General features: G+C 39.2%; 1 protein-coding gene across 1 annotated transcript in view; it reads right to left on the bottom strand.

Moving 5' to 3' along the window:
- The window catches only part of DNAH11 (dynein axonemal heavy chain 11), a gene marked incomplete at its 5' end in the record, with an annotated part of 290362 nt that overhangs the window by 65949 nt on the left and 206346 nt on the right, over nt 1–18067 (bottom strand). Inside the window, 5 exons of the mRNA XM_084230443.1 lie at nt 1237–1359; nt 2632–2867; nt 5319–5489; nt 10676–10810; nt 16695–16796. Coding sequence (XP_084086569.1) covers nt 1237–1359; nt 2632–2867; nt 5319–5489; nt 10676–10810; nt 16695–16796 — 767 coding nt within the window. The remainder of the gene's footprint in view (nt 1–1236; nt 1360–2631; nt 2868–5318; nt 5490–10675; nt 10811–16694; nt 16797–18067) is intronic.

Genomic DNA, 18067 nt, shown 5'->3' with positions numbered 1-18067 from the left:
GGAACAGAACAGGCAGACTGACGAAATGCACTGCTAAGGGGAGCAGTGGGCGGCAGGAGGGGTCTGCGTGCCATGTGGGACCCTCACCCGGTGGGCGGGGATCGAACCGGCGCTGCAGAGGATGCAGGCAGCTTCACAGCCCAGCGCTCAACCACTGCGCCACCAGGAGAGGCCCAGTTGTATGTATTTAAATGTACTAGCACAGTAAACCCATGATTTTGTGAGTGCTATTACATGGAATGAGGCTGAATCAGAAGAAATAGTGGTTTTAGGGGGCTCCCTGGTGGTGCAGGGGTTAAAGACAGAGCTATCAAGCCATCCCCGGCCACAGAAGCATGAGTTCAATCCCTAGCTGGCCAGGGAGGTGACCCACATGCCGCAGCAGACCTCTCCTTGTCTCCCTGCTGCTCCCCTCAGCAGTGTATTTCAGTCAGTCTGCCTGTTCTGTTCCCCATTCTGTCTCTTGAGAAGCCTCTTATCCCCCACATCTCTGGCCTGCACCCCAGCTCCTGTATGCATAGATAAATCATTTTTAAAAATAGTGGTATTAAAACTGATTTAAAGATAAATATATTAGGTAAAGAGGGGAACAAGTAGTATGCAGTTATGACCAACATACTACTGGTATTTTGCAAAGTAGTAAAGCTAGAGAAACACTGGTATAATAAAGAAGCAAGTAACCTCAGACTTGTGACAATGTATTTTGTGGTCTGTATGTCAGGCGTGGAGTAATAAGAACCTACATCCATCAAAGAAATAGACTGAAAGTCTGGATCACGTTGCAGTTGCTTTGGTCTTGGAATATAGGTGTCATGGAATGGAAACTCAGGACTATCGCAAAGAAGATGCTGAAAGAGTTCCTCCCTGGTGGCGCAAGGAGTTAAGTCTCAGCACTATGGATCCCTTGGCAGTCACTACAGCATTAATTCTATCCAGCACGAATTACATCTAGCAGGAGCTTGTTCCCCTGGCAGGGAGCTAACCCACATGGCACAACAGACCTCTTCTTTCTTGCCTGCTGTTCCGCTCAGCAGTGTATTTCAGTAGCTCTACCTGTTCTGCTCCCCACTCCGTCAGGTGAATTGTCTCACCCCTCACACCCCTGGCCTACACCCCAACTCTTGTATGAATAAAATAAATCTTTAAAAAAAAAGAAGATGCTAAAACATTATACTAGATTATGAAGCGAAGGGATGAAAACTGAAAACGAAAAGTAAGTAAGTAAGCAATACTTACTTTCCCTTTTTAATTGTGTTCCTGCCAAGCAGTGGATCAAGGACCGGATCGATTGTTTCTTCAAGATTTTCAATTAAGATGATATCTCCAAAGGCTAAAGCAGTTTCAATGGCATTCAAAAACCTGAAAATTCAGTCAGAATTGAGACAATGAAAGTGAGTAAGTATAGGTAAAACATTCATAATTATTTATGATACATCATATTTCCTTTAATGTAGCTATTTTAACTGAAACTTAGGAAATTAAAATTCAACAATTTGAACTAATAAATCTATGTGTATGCTAATTAATTTTTATATTATCATGGTTGAAATAAATGAAATGTACCCAAATATCATGCATGTAAGTTCATTCAATTGGCTCCTATTTTAGATAAAAAATTCAGATTCTATTAAATGTCTTGTGGTTTTATCAAGGTTTCATTTTTTTAAACCTTTAAGCTCTGTCATATAAAGTGGTATACTGTCATTTTATTTCATGCCTGCTCTGCTCTCCAAAAATACTCTCACCTTCAAAACTAATTTTCTCCAAGAATTCAGATAAGCAAGGCCTACGTTTATCTGCACAACTGCAGAAATTCCCTATTTCATCTTATATGTGAAAAGATGATGGAGTCGTCAAAGGAAATATCAGTGAGTCTAAAATTACTCATTCAACATTAATTGTTATGAGGACCCAATGACAGAAATTCTCAGAGTAGACACAGCTCTCAAAAATGAAATGTAAAATTTGACTAAGAAATTAAATTATCTTTGGGCATCCAATATTGGGATTTGCAGTCATGTTAAGATCCTACTGTAGACAAAGCAGACATTTAGGAATAGGATTGTAAACATCACGAAGCCTATAGGTGCAGCTGACAATTCATGTATAAGCAATTCACCACATACAAAACACCTTAGTGGAGCAATATAACACATTGTTTTTCCATTTTCAGTCATATGAAATTTGACATTTTCCCTCTCAGATGCAGTTTTTGTTCTAACCTTCAACTTAATTTCTTTTTCAGATAAATGGATACTGCTCACTATGAATGCCTTTTCTTTCTTTTTCTTTTTTTTCTTTTTAATTTGATTTTATATTTTTATTGAAACAATATATATACCAGCATATAATTTTCAGGTGTTTATCATTAAGAATCAACAAGTATATATTACATTAAGATCATGGAGAAGAGGCCAAAACTACCCCTTGCTCCCTCTCTCATTTGCTGGTATCTCTTCCCATGCCCTTTCAACAGAGATACTTGATGTGAAATATAAGCAGGCAGGTAAACAAGTAGTACTACAGTGTAGTATTTCAAGGTGACCGAGTGGGCTAACAAATGCCAAGACTTCATAAAAATCAGATCCCTTGCACATAAGCTTAACAAACAGTCCTTCAGATTTCACGCACCCTTTTTGGCACAAATGTGTGACTTTCAGGTCCGTTCCATACTTATTCTTGATCCATTTGATTCCCTGTTGTTGGGGATCTATCAGCAGGGGCCAGCGCTCGCAATGTGTTAGGATGGTGGCATTTTCAGTTGACATTCGGTCACTGGGCAGTCCTTCATTATTCCACGTGGCAATTGTTGCATCGTCTGTCAACATGGTGATCAAGTCCAGGCCTTCAGTAATTGGGATGGAAACCTTTAAAATCAGAAGTCAATTCAACAAACTGCCAGTGTGGCAGAGGAGAGTACTCAGCATGACAGACAGGAAACAGAGTTCGAAGAAAAGAGAATACATGCAAATACTCTGTGAACACCCAGGAGCCACAAAATACCTCTCATCATGAAATACAAATCAAATCCATAAGCCTGCCACTTATCTCTCAGAATTCTGTCAACTCTAGTAGTCAACTCCTGGTTGAATAACTGCATGTATTGGCTTCAGGCAAATGAGACTGTGCCCTACACATACATTTACAGTTACTCCAAGGTGAGAATGAATTTAGATACCAGGAAGTATGGCAGGACTCTGGAATCCCATCTGCCCCTGGAGTAATCAACCCAAATAAGCAATGCTAAAATGTAGTAGTTTGCTTGGGCATTTCATCTTTCACTACAGCCCAACACCACAGAGAAATGATTCAAAAGCAGAATTGTTGGATCACATGGTAGTTTGATATTTAATTTTTTGTTGAATCCTACCATATTTTTAATCACTAGCTTTTGGCTATATTCCCTTCTCTATTTAAGCACACCTTCCACTCCTAAATTGCTCTTCTGCCTGACCACAACCTTCCCAGTCTCCTTATCTTTCTGGCTTTTCTGCCTGTAAATCTTGGGTTAGCTGGATTTACCATTCTTTGTCCTCATTTCTTATTCTCAGACTGAGTATTTTGAGTAAATCTTTATTAATGGGATTATAAATCTATTTTTTCCAAATATATTTTTGGTTCCTTAAAGCTGCATGACAACACTTAACATCTACTCTCCTGTTGCCTTTGGTGGGTATTTCTGATGTTATCACCACTCTCCCCCGTCTTGTCCTAATTCCACTTTTACTCTCTTTGAGAGTAAAATGCAGCTGGCACTGCATTTCCCTACTTTCCCAAGAGTATAGACACCAGCAGGTAGAACCTCATCAATTTTCTTTCTACCACCACCTCTGCCTGTGCCCACCTTCGCCTTTTTCCCTCCCATCTGGGTTGAAGAAGTCTTGCTTCTCCTACTTGCGGTCATAGCTTTTACCTCTATTCTAGAGCATATCCTCTCCCAGTTCCTGATGCGTCATATCTCTTCACCCTTTTCTCATCAGAAATTCCTTTTCCAGTTTTCCTGAGCACAGACACATGTGCTTGTCTCACTCATACTGAGCAAACTCCTCACTTGGCTTCATGTCTCTCATGAGGTCATTTTTACTTCCTCCCTTCACAGACAAGCACCGACAGGAACAGGTGGTCCCACTGTGTAAAACTCAGTGAAATCTGGCTTCTGGTTCATTAAACCTTTGCAGTTACAAAGGACCTTCACATTTGCAAATCTGAAGACATTTTTAGTTCTCAATTCACTCAGATATTTCTATACCTTTGGCACTTCTGACCATTCCTATCTTCATATTCCTCTCTCCTCTCTGGCCTAGGGGTTGTCCAGTCTTTAACTGCTCCATTTCATCTTCCTTTACTCTCCATTTACATGTCAACCCTGAACCAGCTCTCTGTGTCTGTTCTATCACCTCTTCCTACAGGTTTGTATTATGCAATTATAGTATGGCCCCTTACTAATTACAGTGTTCATCTATAGTTTTCAGTTTATATTAATACATCAGTGAATCTACATTTTCTTTCAAGGTATTGAACACTCTAAAACCTAAAAGTCACCTATAATTCTTATTTGCTACAAAGCTATGAAGGAGAGATTTAACTGCAGTTTTCCCCAAATGGTTGGTCAGTTCTATCACCAGTTCTATTTATTGACAGATTCATTTCCTCTCCCACTGACATGCTATCTTCACTTAAGGATATATTCATTTATTTTAAAAATATATGATAATTTAGTAATTCCTTGTAAGATTAAATACAGATTTACCAAAGTTCTGGAAAAATTCTACTACTGGGTATATATCTTAGAGAAATACAGTATGTCTACACAAAAGCTTATACACTACTAGCTAAAATGTTCATAGCAGTATTATTCACAATACCAAAACATAGAAACAGCTCAAATGCTTAAGGGTTTGAACTTTCAAATTTAGGATGAGTTCTTTCTTGTACTTATATACTAAATGTTATACACGTAATCTGAAAAGTAGTCATGGAAAAAGACTGTTTAATAATCCATAGTATTAGTGAGAAAACAGAGTTTCAAAGTATATGATAACATAATAATTCACATTCGAATTCAGTTATTCACTCATTTAACAGTTGATTTGTTAAAAGCAAACTTTCAACTTCTTATCTGTAGTTTATATAAATCATTTTCATATTTTCCACATCCCTGTTGAAACCATTATTCAAATAAGAAAAAGTACAATACACAAGAAACATCTTTACACTAGAATTTCTAGTCTGGTATCATTACAAAGGTATAAAAGAGCCTGACATACAATGTGTTTTTACTACTAAAATTTCAATTGGAGGACAAACGTTGAGCTTACCATCTGTTGAAGAAAGGGAACCCACTTGCAGTCTACCAGTTCCTGGCGATACTGTCTCGTAAAGGACCCAACATAAGATACAAAGGCTGCTGTGAGGAGAACATCTCCACAAAGTGTCTTCTCTTGGGTTTCAAAAGATTTAATAGACTGACTCCAGCGAATCTTCTCTGACTGTAAGATAAAATTGTCAGATATAACTGCTGGATGAGCATCCACTCAGCAAATGTTCAATGTCATTACCCTACAGTAGTTTCAGTGTGTGTCCTTTTGAACTTTCTCTAGAAGGAAGAGAACATGATTGGTTTTACTATAATCATTCATATATTTGAAACCCATCATTATCAGTAAGCTTTCTTCAATGAAGTTTATGATGGCATTAGATCCTTAGCATCTCCTTCTCTTTGGAGGCCCTAACCCTTTAAATATGATTGGGGTCTTTTTTAAAGGCTGAAAAGTGCATGCCTGATACTATGGTAATAGAGGATCAAGTTCTGTGGCCAAGACTGAGTGATGTTAGGATTTTTAATAGTGTTCTGACTATTAAGTGTCCGGACCATCCATGGTAGTACTCAACTACACTATGAAAACATTTTTTTCTTAACATAGTGGTTATGAACTGATTACAGGAAGAGAAAAATGACAAACATCATTCATGTTAACTAATAAAAAAAAAGCTTTAATAGTCATCTATTCTGGAATCTATTAATTAAAGAACAGTGCCCACACTTACTAACTCATTTTTCTCATATAATCGCTGATCAATGCAAGAACCTATAGCCTACGTAAAAAGATGGAAATCAGAAGACCTTCCCTAACCTTGAAGACAATATACTCAAAGAATGCTGTTGAAGTGCTTATATCTAGTCAAGTGGCCATTTAAAATATGATTTCTAGGTTAAGTATGTGGAGCCCTTATTATTGGATTTGAATAAAACTGCAATAAATATCTATGGATTGATTGAACTGCAAGGTAGCTCACTAATTCACTTTGTTTTAATGCATGCTAAAATTAATACAACACTCTAAGAACATGCAAATTAATAGGACGCAGAGAAAAAAATCAGCAAAGAAAAAACTGAGAGTACAAGCAAAGAAAATCCCCGTGAATCTGGCTTTTGTCATGAGAACACAGAAAATAAGAATGATGTATGTCCAAGTAGACTGGAATGCTGGTCCCCTGCAGGCCATTATAATACCTACAACACTGAGGTTATAAAGTGAACAGGTGAAATGATTATCAAAGCTGTTTAAAGATAGTCTCCTTATTTGACTTGACAAAGAATATCCCAAGTTAGCTATATTATTGAGCACTAAGAAACTTTAATTCTCCAGTGCTCTTTACAGAATTCATATTTTCCTTCCCCAGCTATAGATAATACATCCATTAATTTTGAAAAGGAATCTCTCATTTGCTTTCCCTCTATCTTTGTTGTCTTTGGTTAGTAAGTAATAAACAATAAAGTGCACCCACCCCATTCTCCAAAACAGCTTTGAAATTTCAAGATTTACTAAACACAGACTTATTGGCTATTGAAATCGTCAATAATTTCACTATACCCCCCATGCAACATAAATCATTACTGACACTGGCTAACAAGGGTTTAAGAGTTGGAACATGTCCTGTAATAAATTTCGAGACAGTTAAAAATCACTATAATTTTATTCTAATGCATTATAGATTGCCTGTAATGTCATCCTGGCTGGGGTGACCCATTTCTAATTTTGAACAGCTGTTCAGCTCAGGAGTTAGTTAATGATTAAATATAAATTGCCTGATTTATTAGTCTGAATGGTTGAGCTTCCAGGTCAATGCTATATAGACAAAATCATCAGTCTTGATGCTATTCAGAAGTTAACTGTCTCCTGTTCTAGTCAGAAAGAATTTATCCTCAAAGGAAAAGGTGTGACATCTTCAATTAATCCTTTAAAAAATATATACTTTTTTCCCCCTAGTTAACATTATTCAACCTTTTCCCCCTTCTTCATCTAAATCACCATCAGTAACTAAAGCCTTATAAGACATTGCTCTATGTTAGGGATGCATGGTGGAGCCTGTTTGTCTTTTGATAAAACTTGTAGACATTCCAGAATTACTTCAGGAAAACTGCCTAAATAGCACTTTTTCTTTTCCTCAAATACCTCACAAATGATGAATACTTCAAACTACTTAAATCTTACTATATTAAACAGGAGAAGTTGTAAACTTCACTAATAGAGGTAGAATTTCTCAACTGACCTAGAAGAATGAGTCTTCAAGGGCCCCAGTGTTTTTTTTTAAATCATAAGAGGCTCATGAAACTGCATTCAACAAGTATCTATTGATGCCTATGACATGCCAGGGAGAATTCTTCATGTTTAGGATCAAGTGGTATAGAAAACAGATGAAGTTCTTGTTTTGAAAAGCATATATTCTAGTTGGGGAGAACCCCAAAAGTAGATATATTGATATATGTACAAGTGTGTACTGTGATGATAAATGCTATAAAAAACAACAAAGTAGAGTAAGTAGAAAGAGAGCTATCAAGTGGGGAACATCAGAGCTGACTCCTGTGTGTGGAGGGGCACAGCTGGTGCTCTTTTACATAGGGAGGACAGCGAAAAGCACATGAGAACTTTGAGCAGGGAGGTGAGGGAAGTGCTGATTCATGTAATTAGTGATCAGATGCATAAGCTCTTTGTACCCTCTGCTTCTCCATTCTTGGTGTTCGGTCACTCATCCTCCCAGCAACCTGATTATCCGGGGAAGTGTAAGTCACATGGAGAAAAGAGGCAAAGGCTCAGTAGGACAGCATTTGCAGGACAAGGAATGGCAAGTCAGCCAGTGAAGGAGGATTAAGAGGGAAAGTAACAGGAGCAAGGCATCCAGAAGCCATGGGTCCTTGGAGGCCAAGTGGGACCTTCGGACTGTACTTTGAGTTCGATAACTACTGGGGAATTCTGAGAAAGCAGTGACATGAATGGATTTAAATTTTTAACACATTGCTTAGCTACAATGAGGGGAGTGGCCTTTGTGGAGGGTAGAGGGGAAGGCTAGGGCAGTACTTCACGGAAGAGACGCTGGAGGCCTAGACCAGCATGGTGACGGGAATGTGCTGAGAATGATGGGGTTCTGAATGGACTTTGAAGGCAAAGTCGGCTGAGGCACTGGATATGGATGTGAGGAAGAGAGCAAAAAGGGTGATTCCAAAGGTTTGGGCCATAACACTTGAAAGAAGAGACTTATAATTAAGGAGATAGAATGGAGAGAGTGGATTTTGCAGAATTAGCTATGAGTTTACGTTCAGTGAACTATGAGCTCCGGAAAGATAAAATTTGATTAAAAAGTCTACCGTTATAATGGGCCTCCCTGGTGACACAAGGGGTTAAGCACCTCACTGTGAAGCAATCCGCAGCCTCTGCAGCATGAGTTTGATCCCCGGCTGGGCAGGGAGAAACCCATATGGCGAAGCAGACCTCTCCTGTCTCACCCGCTACTCCCCTCAGCCATGTATTTCGGTCAGTCTGCCTGTTCTGTTCCCACTCTGTCTCTGGTGAATCCTCTCACCCCCCCCTCGCATCTCTGGCCTGTACCCCAGCTCTTGAATGCATAAATAAATAAATCTTAAAAAAAAGTCTACTATTATTTATAAGAAATTAGAGTGTGACCCAACCTAACCCCTCCTGACACACATTTCTCCCACCTCTCTTGCTAAAAGAACTTGAATTTTGGGCCTCCCTGGTGGCACAAGTGGTTAAGTCTCGGTGCTATCAAGCTATTGGCAGCCACTGCAGCATGAGTTTGATCCCCAGCCATGGATCTGATCCACATGACACAGCAGACCTCTCCTGACTCAACCGCTACTCCCCTCAGCAGTGTATTTCAGTCAGTCTGCCTGTTCAGCTCCCCACTCTGTCTCTGGTGAATACTCTCACCCCCCACACCTCTGGCCTATACCCTCAGTTCTTGTATGCATAAATAAATAAAATAAATCTTTAAAAAAATTAAAAAGAACTTGAATTTTGACAAGAGCTGTCTTGTGTCCAGTGCCACCAGATGGACTGTGGGTGAATGAGTCAGTCATACAGTCCTACATCCCATTTTGCAGCTAAATGTGGTTGATGTAGTCCCAACTAAAGGAACTTAAGCTGAGTTGGCCAGAGGGGTTTCCAGGAATACTTCAATTTTTCTTACAAAAGGAGAAAAATATAACTGATTTAGATTATTCTGTCTTGCCTGACTGAATGGAGTAGCACATGGCAAAATGTGGAGGATGAGTGACCGAACACCAAGTATAGAGAAGCAGAGGGTACAAAGAGCTTATGCATCTGATCACTAATTACATGAATCAGAAATGATAATGATATACCCTTGGAATTTTTTGCATTCTGTGAAAAATAAACTCCCATTTGTTTAAACCACAGTAAATCAACTTATTGCCTTCAGCTAAATGCATTTCTAATAGTGCACTTACATACTTTTAGGTAGCACTTAAATAAAAATAACAGCTTTATTGAGACTTAATTCACATATCATGAAAGTCACATTTTAAAGTACACCACTGAGTGGGTTTTAGTATATTCACAAACTTGAGTGATCATTCCCACTATCTCATTTTAGAGAGCTTTCCTCATACAAAAGAGAAACTGTGTCTCCATTAGCAATTACTCCAAAACTCCCGCGCCCTTGTCCAGCCTCTGGCAACTGCTAATCTTACTTTCTGTTTCTATAGATTTGCCCATTCCAGACATTTCATATGCTTGGAGTCACACAATATGTGGCCTTTTGTGTCTGTCCTCTCTCACTTGGCATGACATTTTCAAGGTTCAACCATGCTGTAGCATGCAGTAGTACTTTAATCCTTTTTATGGTCAAATAATAAAGCAAATAAAATATGTGACTTACTGATGTCAAGGCCTCTGTGTTCTCCCACCTCTCCTATTCAAACAGGAGAAACTTAGTAACAATTATTCTTAAAAAATATTTATTTCATGAGGTTAACTATTAACATTAACATGTCAATCACCTATAAAAAGATGTCACGGGAAAAAATAAAGCACTGTAGCCTTAGCTTGAAGTAATTTTGTTGGTAGAGTTCCACTGCAAATGCGCATAAAAAGAATCAACAGTAGTTTAATAACACAGTTATATAACAGTGGTCCTGAGTTTGAAATATATCTTAAGAAAGCCAGAATCCATCATATCTTCCTTTGGTAAGTTAGAACTTACAGTATGAAAGATGATTAAATTTATTCTCCTTTGTGGATGATTCCCCTTGCTCTTTGTTATTGTTATTCCCTTCCGTTGTTAATAAAGATAAAATCCAACAAAGCTGACCTCAATGTTTTAATTAGAATTTTGGAAGTAAAGGTCAACTTGCCTCAAGCTCCTTGACGAGTCTATTAGCTTGTTCAATGGTGTTGTTGGTTTGGTTCACCTCTTCTTGACTCCGAACTTTCTCTGCTATTGCCTTTTCAAATGAAGCTGTGAGTCTGCTCAGATTTCTATCGAGATCCTGAATGAGAGTCAAAATTAAATCATGAGTCATTTTTAATAAAATGGAAACATTATAATCATCTTAAAACATCTATTACTTTACAGTACACGAAACGAACCACCCTTCCTCCTCTGACCTCTGTCCCTTTAGCATACTCATGTCATGGAAGAAGGCACAGAGCTAATAAAGGCATCAGTGCTGCTACAGACTATCAGTCGCCATGTGGTCTTCTCACCTTCCATCTGCACTGTGGGGAGGACGGACGGTGACTAGGGGGAACGGACTTGCCCTGCTGACTCAACACCTCACACCTTGAGGGTACTGTCCCAATCTCGTGCCTAACACTTATCCTCCAATGCCAGCATTATTAATGGTAAGGGCCACCTTTTGGTTCTCCGCCCACTGACTCTTCTCATTAGTCCGCAACTCAGGCAATGAAGAAAGGTGATTGCGCCCATTGAGACCCTGGCAACCTGACCTAGCTTAACCAATCAGATTTTCTCTTCTGGAAGTTTAGGATTGAAACTCAAAGGTAAGTCCTTGTCTTTGGCATCGAAAGATCTGGGAAGATGTATAAATTCTGGAGGACTTCATTTAGCAGGGAACCATCTTCTACTTATGACAGAGGAAACTATTAAGAAGAGGGAGAGAGCATGAAAGGGACAATGAGAAGTGACACAACCCTAAAAGACACCTGAAGACATTCATGGCAGTTTCCTGATTCCTGCTTCTCTTTCCTCCTGAAGCCTAGTTGCATTCTCCGCAGCCCCCTCCCCCGCCCCCCCGTGTATCTGATAGGCAAGTCTATGTCTTCTACCAGCATTTATGAAAGTGTGGCAGGTTAGCCTTTTGGCTTGCACAGAAGGTAAAATCTTGGTTCTTTCAAAGTTCTTGATAGACCCTGACCTCTCAGGTTCTAGAAATTACAAGTAGAGTGAGGAATGGTGGGCCTCAACCCAAGGACCCTAACTTACCAGACATCTGAAACCAGTGGCTTTAAAGCTTCAGTGTGCACTGGAACCCCCTGCAAGGCTTGGTAAAATCCACACACCTGGGCTACCCCAACAGAGTTTCTCATTCAGTAGGTCTGAGGTGGGGTCTGAAAGTCTGTATTTCTAAATAGTTCCCAGGTGACCTGACACTGCTGCTGGTCTAGAGAACACACCTGGAAAACCTCTGCCTAACTAGACTATGGGTTTTCTTTATGACCATCCTCAGGCCCTGTATGTTTGAGAAATATGACTTCTATTCCGCTTTAGCAATTTCTTTTTTACACACCCTTCAATATGAGCCTGTGTATTAGATTGAAACTAGAGATAAAGACTCAAAAGAACAAATGCATATGGACTAACCCTGGTATGAATAAATTTCCATTGCAGCACAGCTGCTGAAGCCAGACACGTGCCTACTTTGCTAGGCAACAGGAGACTTAAGATCAAGAGGAGAGAGAAACCATGAGAAGGAAAAGCAAGCGGCTGGAGGAAAGAAAAGAAGGCAAAGTTAGCAAAAATTTCATTTCACTTAGGCTCAAACCTTGATTTGACTGTGCAGCAGACAGCAGTGATCAGAGGTACTTTGTCCTTGGCATGACCAGTCATACTATATTCATGGAGAATTGAAACTGGTGGGAACTAACCAAAGATTCTGGTGCATTAATAACTATTCGCTGAAACTTCATTCTTGGGCTCTTGGTAGGGGCCTTAAGGGACCAGTTCTTCATAAAGCCAATTTGACTATTACTCTGGTTTTTTCCTCTGTACTTGCAAACTTAGTTCTGTGGTTTATTGAATGAAAACCTATGCAATTATTGTGTGTCTTAGTAAACAATAGATGTAAACCAGTCTTTTTGGCTAGTTAGTGGCTATATCCAAAAAAGTACTAGTTCTATAGCCACAGAGTCTTAACTTATGGGTGACACATGACTATCTTGAGCAGCCTTATCAATTTCTCTATCAATATTAAATTGCTTACTTTACGTAAAGATGGGCAATTTTTCCTAAAGGTATTAGTCGACTTGGTATACTTTTGACCAAGGAATGAAGGTAATTTTTATAAAATGATTTTTATAAAATGATCATATAAATATGATCCTTCAGCCATATGGACCTGAAATTGAGCTGGTTCACTTATTCATGGACATTTTTCAATAAATACAGTTGACCCTGTATAGGTTCTGCATTCACGGATTCTACCTACTTCATATTGGTGGATATTCAGGATCAATTATAATGGACTTTTAGTATTGGGGATTTTGGTATCTGAAGGGAGTCCTGAAACCAATCCCTGTGGATACCAAGGGACCACAGAAATTAAGTTTTGGAGGACTCAAAATTTATACCCAAATTTTTGACTATAGGGGGATTAAGGTTCCTAACTCTGTGCTGTTCGAAGTTCAACTGTATTTTTTTTTTCTAAATTTATCTAACTCAGCTGTTGTTATTGTTACCTTACTTTTCTTTCAATAGTTGCCAGGTATTTACTGAACAGTATTCTGGGTGCTGTAACAGGAATATATGCTAACTGGACAGAGAGAGAGGGATGGTCAAGTGAGTTGGGTGTGAGGGATGGTTGGGAATGTCTACTAGACAGGCTATAAAGATGAGGGGCTGTAAATTATTGTGAGCAATGCTGACACTTTACCTTTCCTAAGGAGAAGCCTTTAAGGTTATCAACCACCTTATTAAAATAATTATCATTAAAAAGATGTCTTATAATTAATAAATAGTATGAGAAAACAATTAATCCCTTCCTGGTATATAAAAGGAGACAATGCCATGCATGGGCTCTGCTCTCGAAAATGATCTCACTTTTCTTTCAAGCACCTGCCAGGAAATCTGGGAGGTACCCTCTGATGGAAAGAGACCCCTCCCTTTTTGTTTTCTGCCAAATTAATAAGTTGTGGCCCCAGTGGCTAAACCAGACACATCCCTAGTTCAATCCCTGCTCTATAAAAATCCTGGCCTAGCTTCCTGGCCACTCTGAGCATCAGAGACCAGACTAGTTACTGACTTCATAGGCTCAGTGACTCTGGGCAGGATTTACCCTGAGACAGGCACACCTCCCTGAGATCTCCCCTCAGCTTCCAAAGTACACAATCTCTCTACACACATAATCTTCACACCAAAAACTCCCAAATCTATATTCTTGAGCCCAGTCTTTCTCTCAAACTCCAGTTCTGGAGTTCTGACCCTGAACACCTACACATAGATTTTCCACAGGAAAACAGAGCAGACAGACATTTATGAAGCACTTACTGTGTACTTGCACTCTGAAGGCACCAGGATGAATACAATGGAAACAACTTCTAGCTAATTAAAGCTAAAGGGAATTTCTTGGATATTGGGGTTGGGGTGGGAATCCTTAGAGGGACAAAGAAAAGGTGAAGAACCACATACAAGCTCCAGGGTTGGAAGCAGGAACTGTTAACAGTCTCATCTGGACACGAACTCTAGAACACATGAGCTTTGCTTTTAGTCATTTGATTTTTTTTTTTTTTGCTGTGATTCAAATTCTAGTGTAAAATAGGCCCAGCTTATCATATCTAGTCTTTGGCAAGGAAAGGTAAGGACACCAATACTCAAAGCCCCACCTGAGTATCTCCAAGGAGAAGAGGTCATTAATGCCACAAAGATAAACAGGATGTTATCACCCAAAGAAGGTAGGCTGCATGCTAGGTAGCCAAAAATCACAAATGCTGACCTTGAGATGAGGTTATTATTATGACTATGTTGCAGAGAATAAACAAACACTCTGAAGGTTTTCCTAAACTGCCAAGTTTATATGGCCTCAGCATTCCAATTGCATTATACCACCTTCTCAGGTACCTCAAACTCAGCATCTCTGTACACCTCCCCTCTCCTATGCATCCTTTCCATTAGCCAGCCCTACATCCACCCTGCCCTCTTCTTCACAGCTGCTCATGCCTTAGCTCTGAGACCTATTGTGTGCTTTGTAATGTGCTTTTCTCCGTCTAGACTCGTCTCTCCTTCCAGCTTCCATTCCATTGTTAAAAATCTAGTTTGAACATGTCATTAACCTATTAAAATCTTTCAAAGACTCAATATCACTTGCCAAATAAAATTTAAATTCTGTGACATGAAATGCAAAGAAGGCTTTTGTTCAACTTTGCAAGTTCACATTTCCTTACTTCCTGCTATTTCTAGCCTTCCCCAATTGTGGGTCTGCTAATCCTAAGTGGCCTTTTTGGCCACCATTTTTGTTATCTGCAGTTCTGCATTCTTATACAAGGAATATATTAGTATTAAAATAGCAGAACAACTCAATCAGTTATAGGAGCCCAACCTTACAAGATGCCTCTCAAATCAATGAAGAGCAGAAAGCTTGATCACCCTATAAAGGGTCTGCATCACGAGGTACAACCTGGAATACCCAGGGGCACACTGACCAATGCATAAACTTACTCCTGACTTACATATCATGAGGTATGACCTGGAACACCCAGGGAGGGGGAACCCTAGAAGCTGATCAGTAGACCACCTTGTTGATAAGATTGGAACTATGGCCGGGGCTCTGGGGTCTGGTTTCAATTACAACATTTGGTCATCAAGGAGGTTAAGAATTATCTGGTCAGCAGACTCATGTTCCCCTGAACCTCTAGATGACATAAGCACATTTTCAGTTTCAACCATTTTTTTCTCTGTCTTCCTACCCCATGTAAATGATGCTGTATGATTATTCTATCAATAAAAAGCCCAGGAGCTTGCTCGTTCAGCAGCATCCTGCATTATGCAGCCTCCACCATGACTCCCATTTCTTTATCAGTGTGGTGTTGCTGACGTAACATCCAAACACTCATCTTAGTGCTCTGGCCCGCTGAGATGCTTCAAGTGTACCAATTGTTTCTTCTCCTTTTTCTTTATTCTCTGTCAGAAATACTGTCCCCAACCTATTCTCCTAGTTACTTGTAGGTCAAGTAAGAACCCACATCAAGTAATCATCTTTACTATAAAACTTTCCCAGATTTCCCCAGCCTTTTTTGATGTGTTTCTATTGTTTCCTCTCTCTCTCCCTCTCTCTCTCTCTCTCTCACACACACACACACCCATCACACATATACTTAGAACGATGGACTAGAATGAGTTACACATTAGTGAAAGCAATAATATTTGTAGCTAATAGTCCCCAAGTACATATGATGTGCTAGATACCATGCCAGATTCTTCATATGAATTATTCTCAATCCTTAAAATCCTACTTAAGAAATGGATGCTATTTTATTTTTATTTTAAATATTTATTTATGCATACAAGAACTGGGGTACAAGCCAGAGGCGTGGGGGTGAGAGGCTTCACCAGAGACAGGTGGGGAACAGAATAGGTGGATTGACTGAAATACACTGCTGAGGGGAGCAGCAGGAGAGACAGGAGAGGTCTGCTGAGCCATGTGGGTCACCTCCCTGGCCGGGAATTGAACTCATGCTGCAGTGTCTGTGAGTAGCTTTATAGTGCTGCATCTTAACCCCCTGCACCACCAGGGAGGCCCCATGGATGCTATTTTAATATTTACCTCACAGGTGAGGAAACAGGCTTACCAACTTGTGCAAGGTAAAATATTAAACAGTAGAGCCAGGATAAAAAGCTAAGCAGTCTGGCTCCAGAATCCTTACTTTGAATCTGCTACCCAACTTCTTCTATTACCAGACCATGAAAAGTTTAAGTAAACCATGGAAGTTTCCTCCTTTCCAGTTCAGAGTCTAGCATACAACAGATTAAAAATATCTACCGAATGAGTGTATAAACGCACACATGCTTGAAAGATCAGGTTCTTTTCTACTTGGAAGTGCTCAGATGTGGCCCTGCCTAAAGGTGGAATTCTTAAAAAAGAGGGGGAGGGGTTGTCCCAAACTCTTGGGAACTTCTTCAGTGTCATACTTTGCACTCACCTCAAGTTTCTTCCTGATAGCCTCTAATTTTTCGGTAGCTGCCGTCAAATCTAAGTTAGCCTGGGCTAAAGCTTGGCGTTTTGGCTCCACATCACAGTAGACCTGAAAATCCATTTAGGGTATAATTCATGAGATAATAAGGATGCAAAGAGAACAGACAATCTTTCCATCTGACATTTGATGGAAGCTTCACATTTAAACTATCTAAATCATGTAGTACTTTGTTGTTTCTTAACAATGGTACTATCTAAGAGCAGAGCCAAAATCCACATAGCTTTCCAGGTCCTCTCTGGCCGTCCATCATTCATTCCTTTATTCTGGAGGAAATTAACATTACAATTATGTATATAAAATGCTAATAGGTCAAACAACATTAAGATTCTAAAATTATTTTGTCATAAAATTTGCATTCAATCCTCTAGTTACCAATAATTGCATTATGTAGGAACTAAGGCTGAAGTTGTCATTGAGAGTAGCCTTTAAGGCAGAAAATAAGGTGGAGAAATTCTCTGAACCCAGAATATCCTTATACAATATTAAGCACATTTTCAAATTCTTTTTTTTTTCTTTTTTAAGTTCCTGGCCACCTCAGTTGTATGTTATTTGAATGGGTGATTTGGGTGATTGGATGTATCAATTTCTCTCCTGTTGGGGAGAGAGGAAGGAAATTAAACTTTATTGCCTAGTTTATAGCAAACAACACAGAACACAGCCAGTCTTGTGCCATGCTTATCTTTTCATCTACGGTGCAAATAGAGCAGAGTGAGAACTGTCATATGGAGGGAGGCCATGCACCACTGCAATCTGTCCAAACTCTGACTCTGCAAGTCCACTAAAGACAGAGAAGGATCAACAGGGCTTTATTTCTGTGGATTTCCCTGTGAAAACGATATGACCTGTTTTATGCAAATCATTTTGGGAATGACATTAACTATGCTTGGGATATTCAGTAATTCTGTATTTGAATCTAACAGATAGCATTCCAAGACCAAGACTGTTCTTCAGTGTTAATCACCATACATTATTTCCTTTAAACATTCAGCATGTGTAACACAGTTGGTAGAAAGAATCATTTGATAAATAAATGACTAAATGAAATATTAACCTGTCTCTGTTCTAATTGGAAGTACAATGAGTCCAGAACATATACAGGCAAAAAATTAATTATCATTAAAATATCAAAGCAAGAAAAAAAGTTTCTTCTTTATTTAAGTTGAATTTTTTGCTTTGAGAGGAGGGATTAAGTTTCACTGTACAAGAATTCATACTTGCAGTTATTTTGAGTCAATATGAAATTAATATTTTGACATAAATATAATTCATCTATACAACTTTTCATCGAATCAAGTTAACTGCTGTTATTTGATCTAAGA

The sequence above is a fragment of the Talpa europaea genome (assembly GCF_964194135.1).
Source record: "Talpa europaea genome assembly, chromosome: 3".
Taxonomy (NCBI): domain Eukaryota; kingdom Metazoa; phylum Chordata; class Mammalia; order Eulipotyphla; family Talpidae; genus Talpa; species Talpa europaea.
Note: the sequence above shows the minus strand (reverse complement) of the source record. Positions and strands in the feature narration are given on the sequence as shown.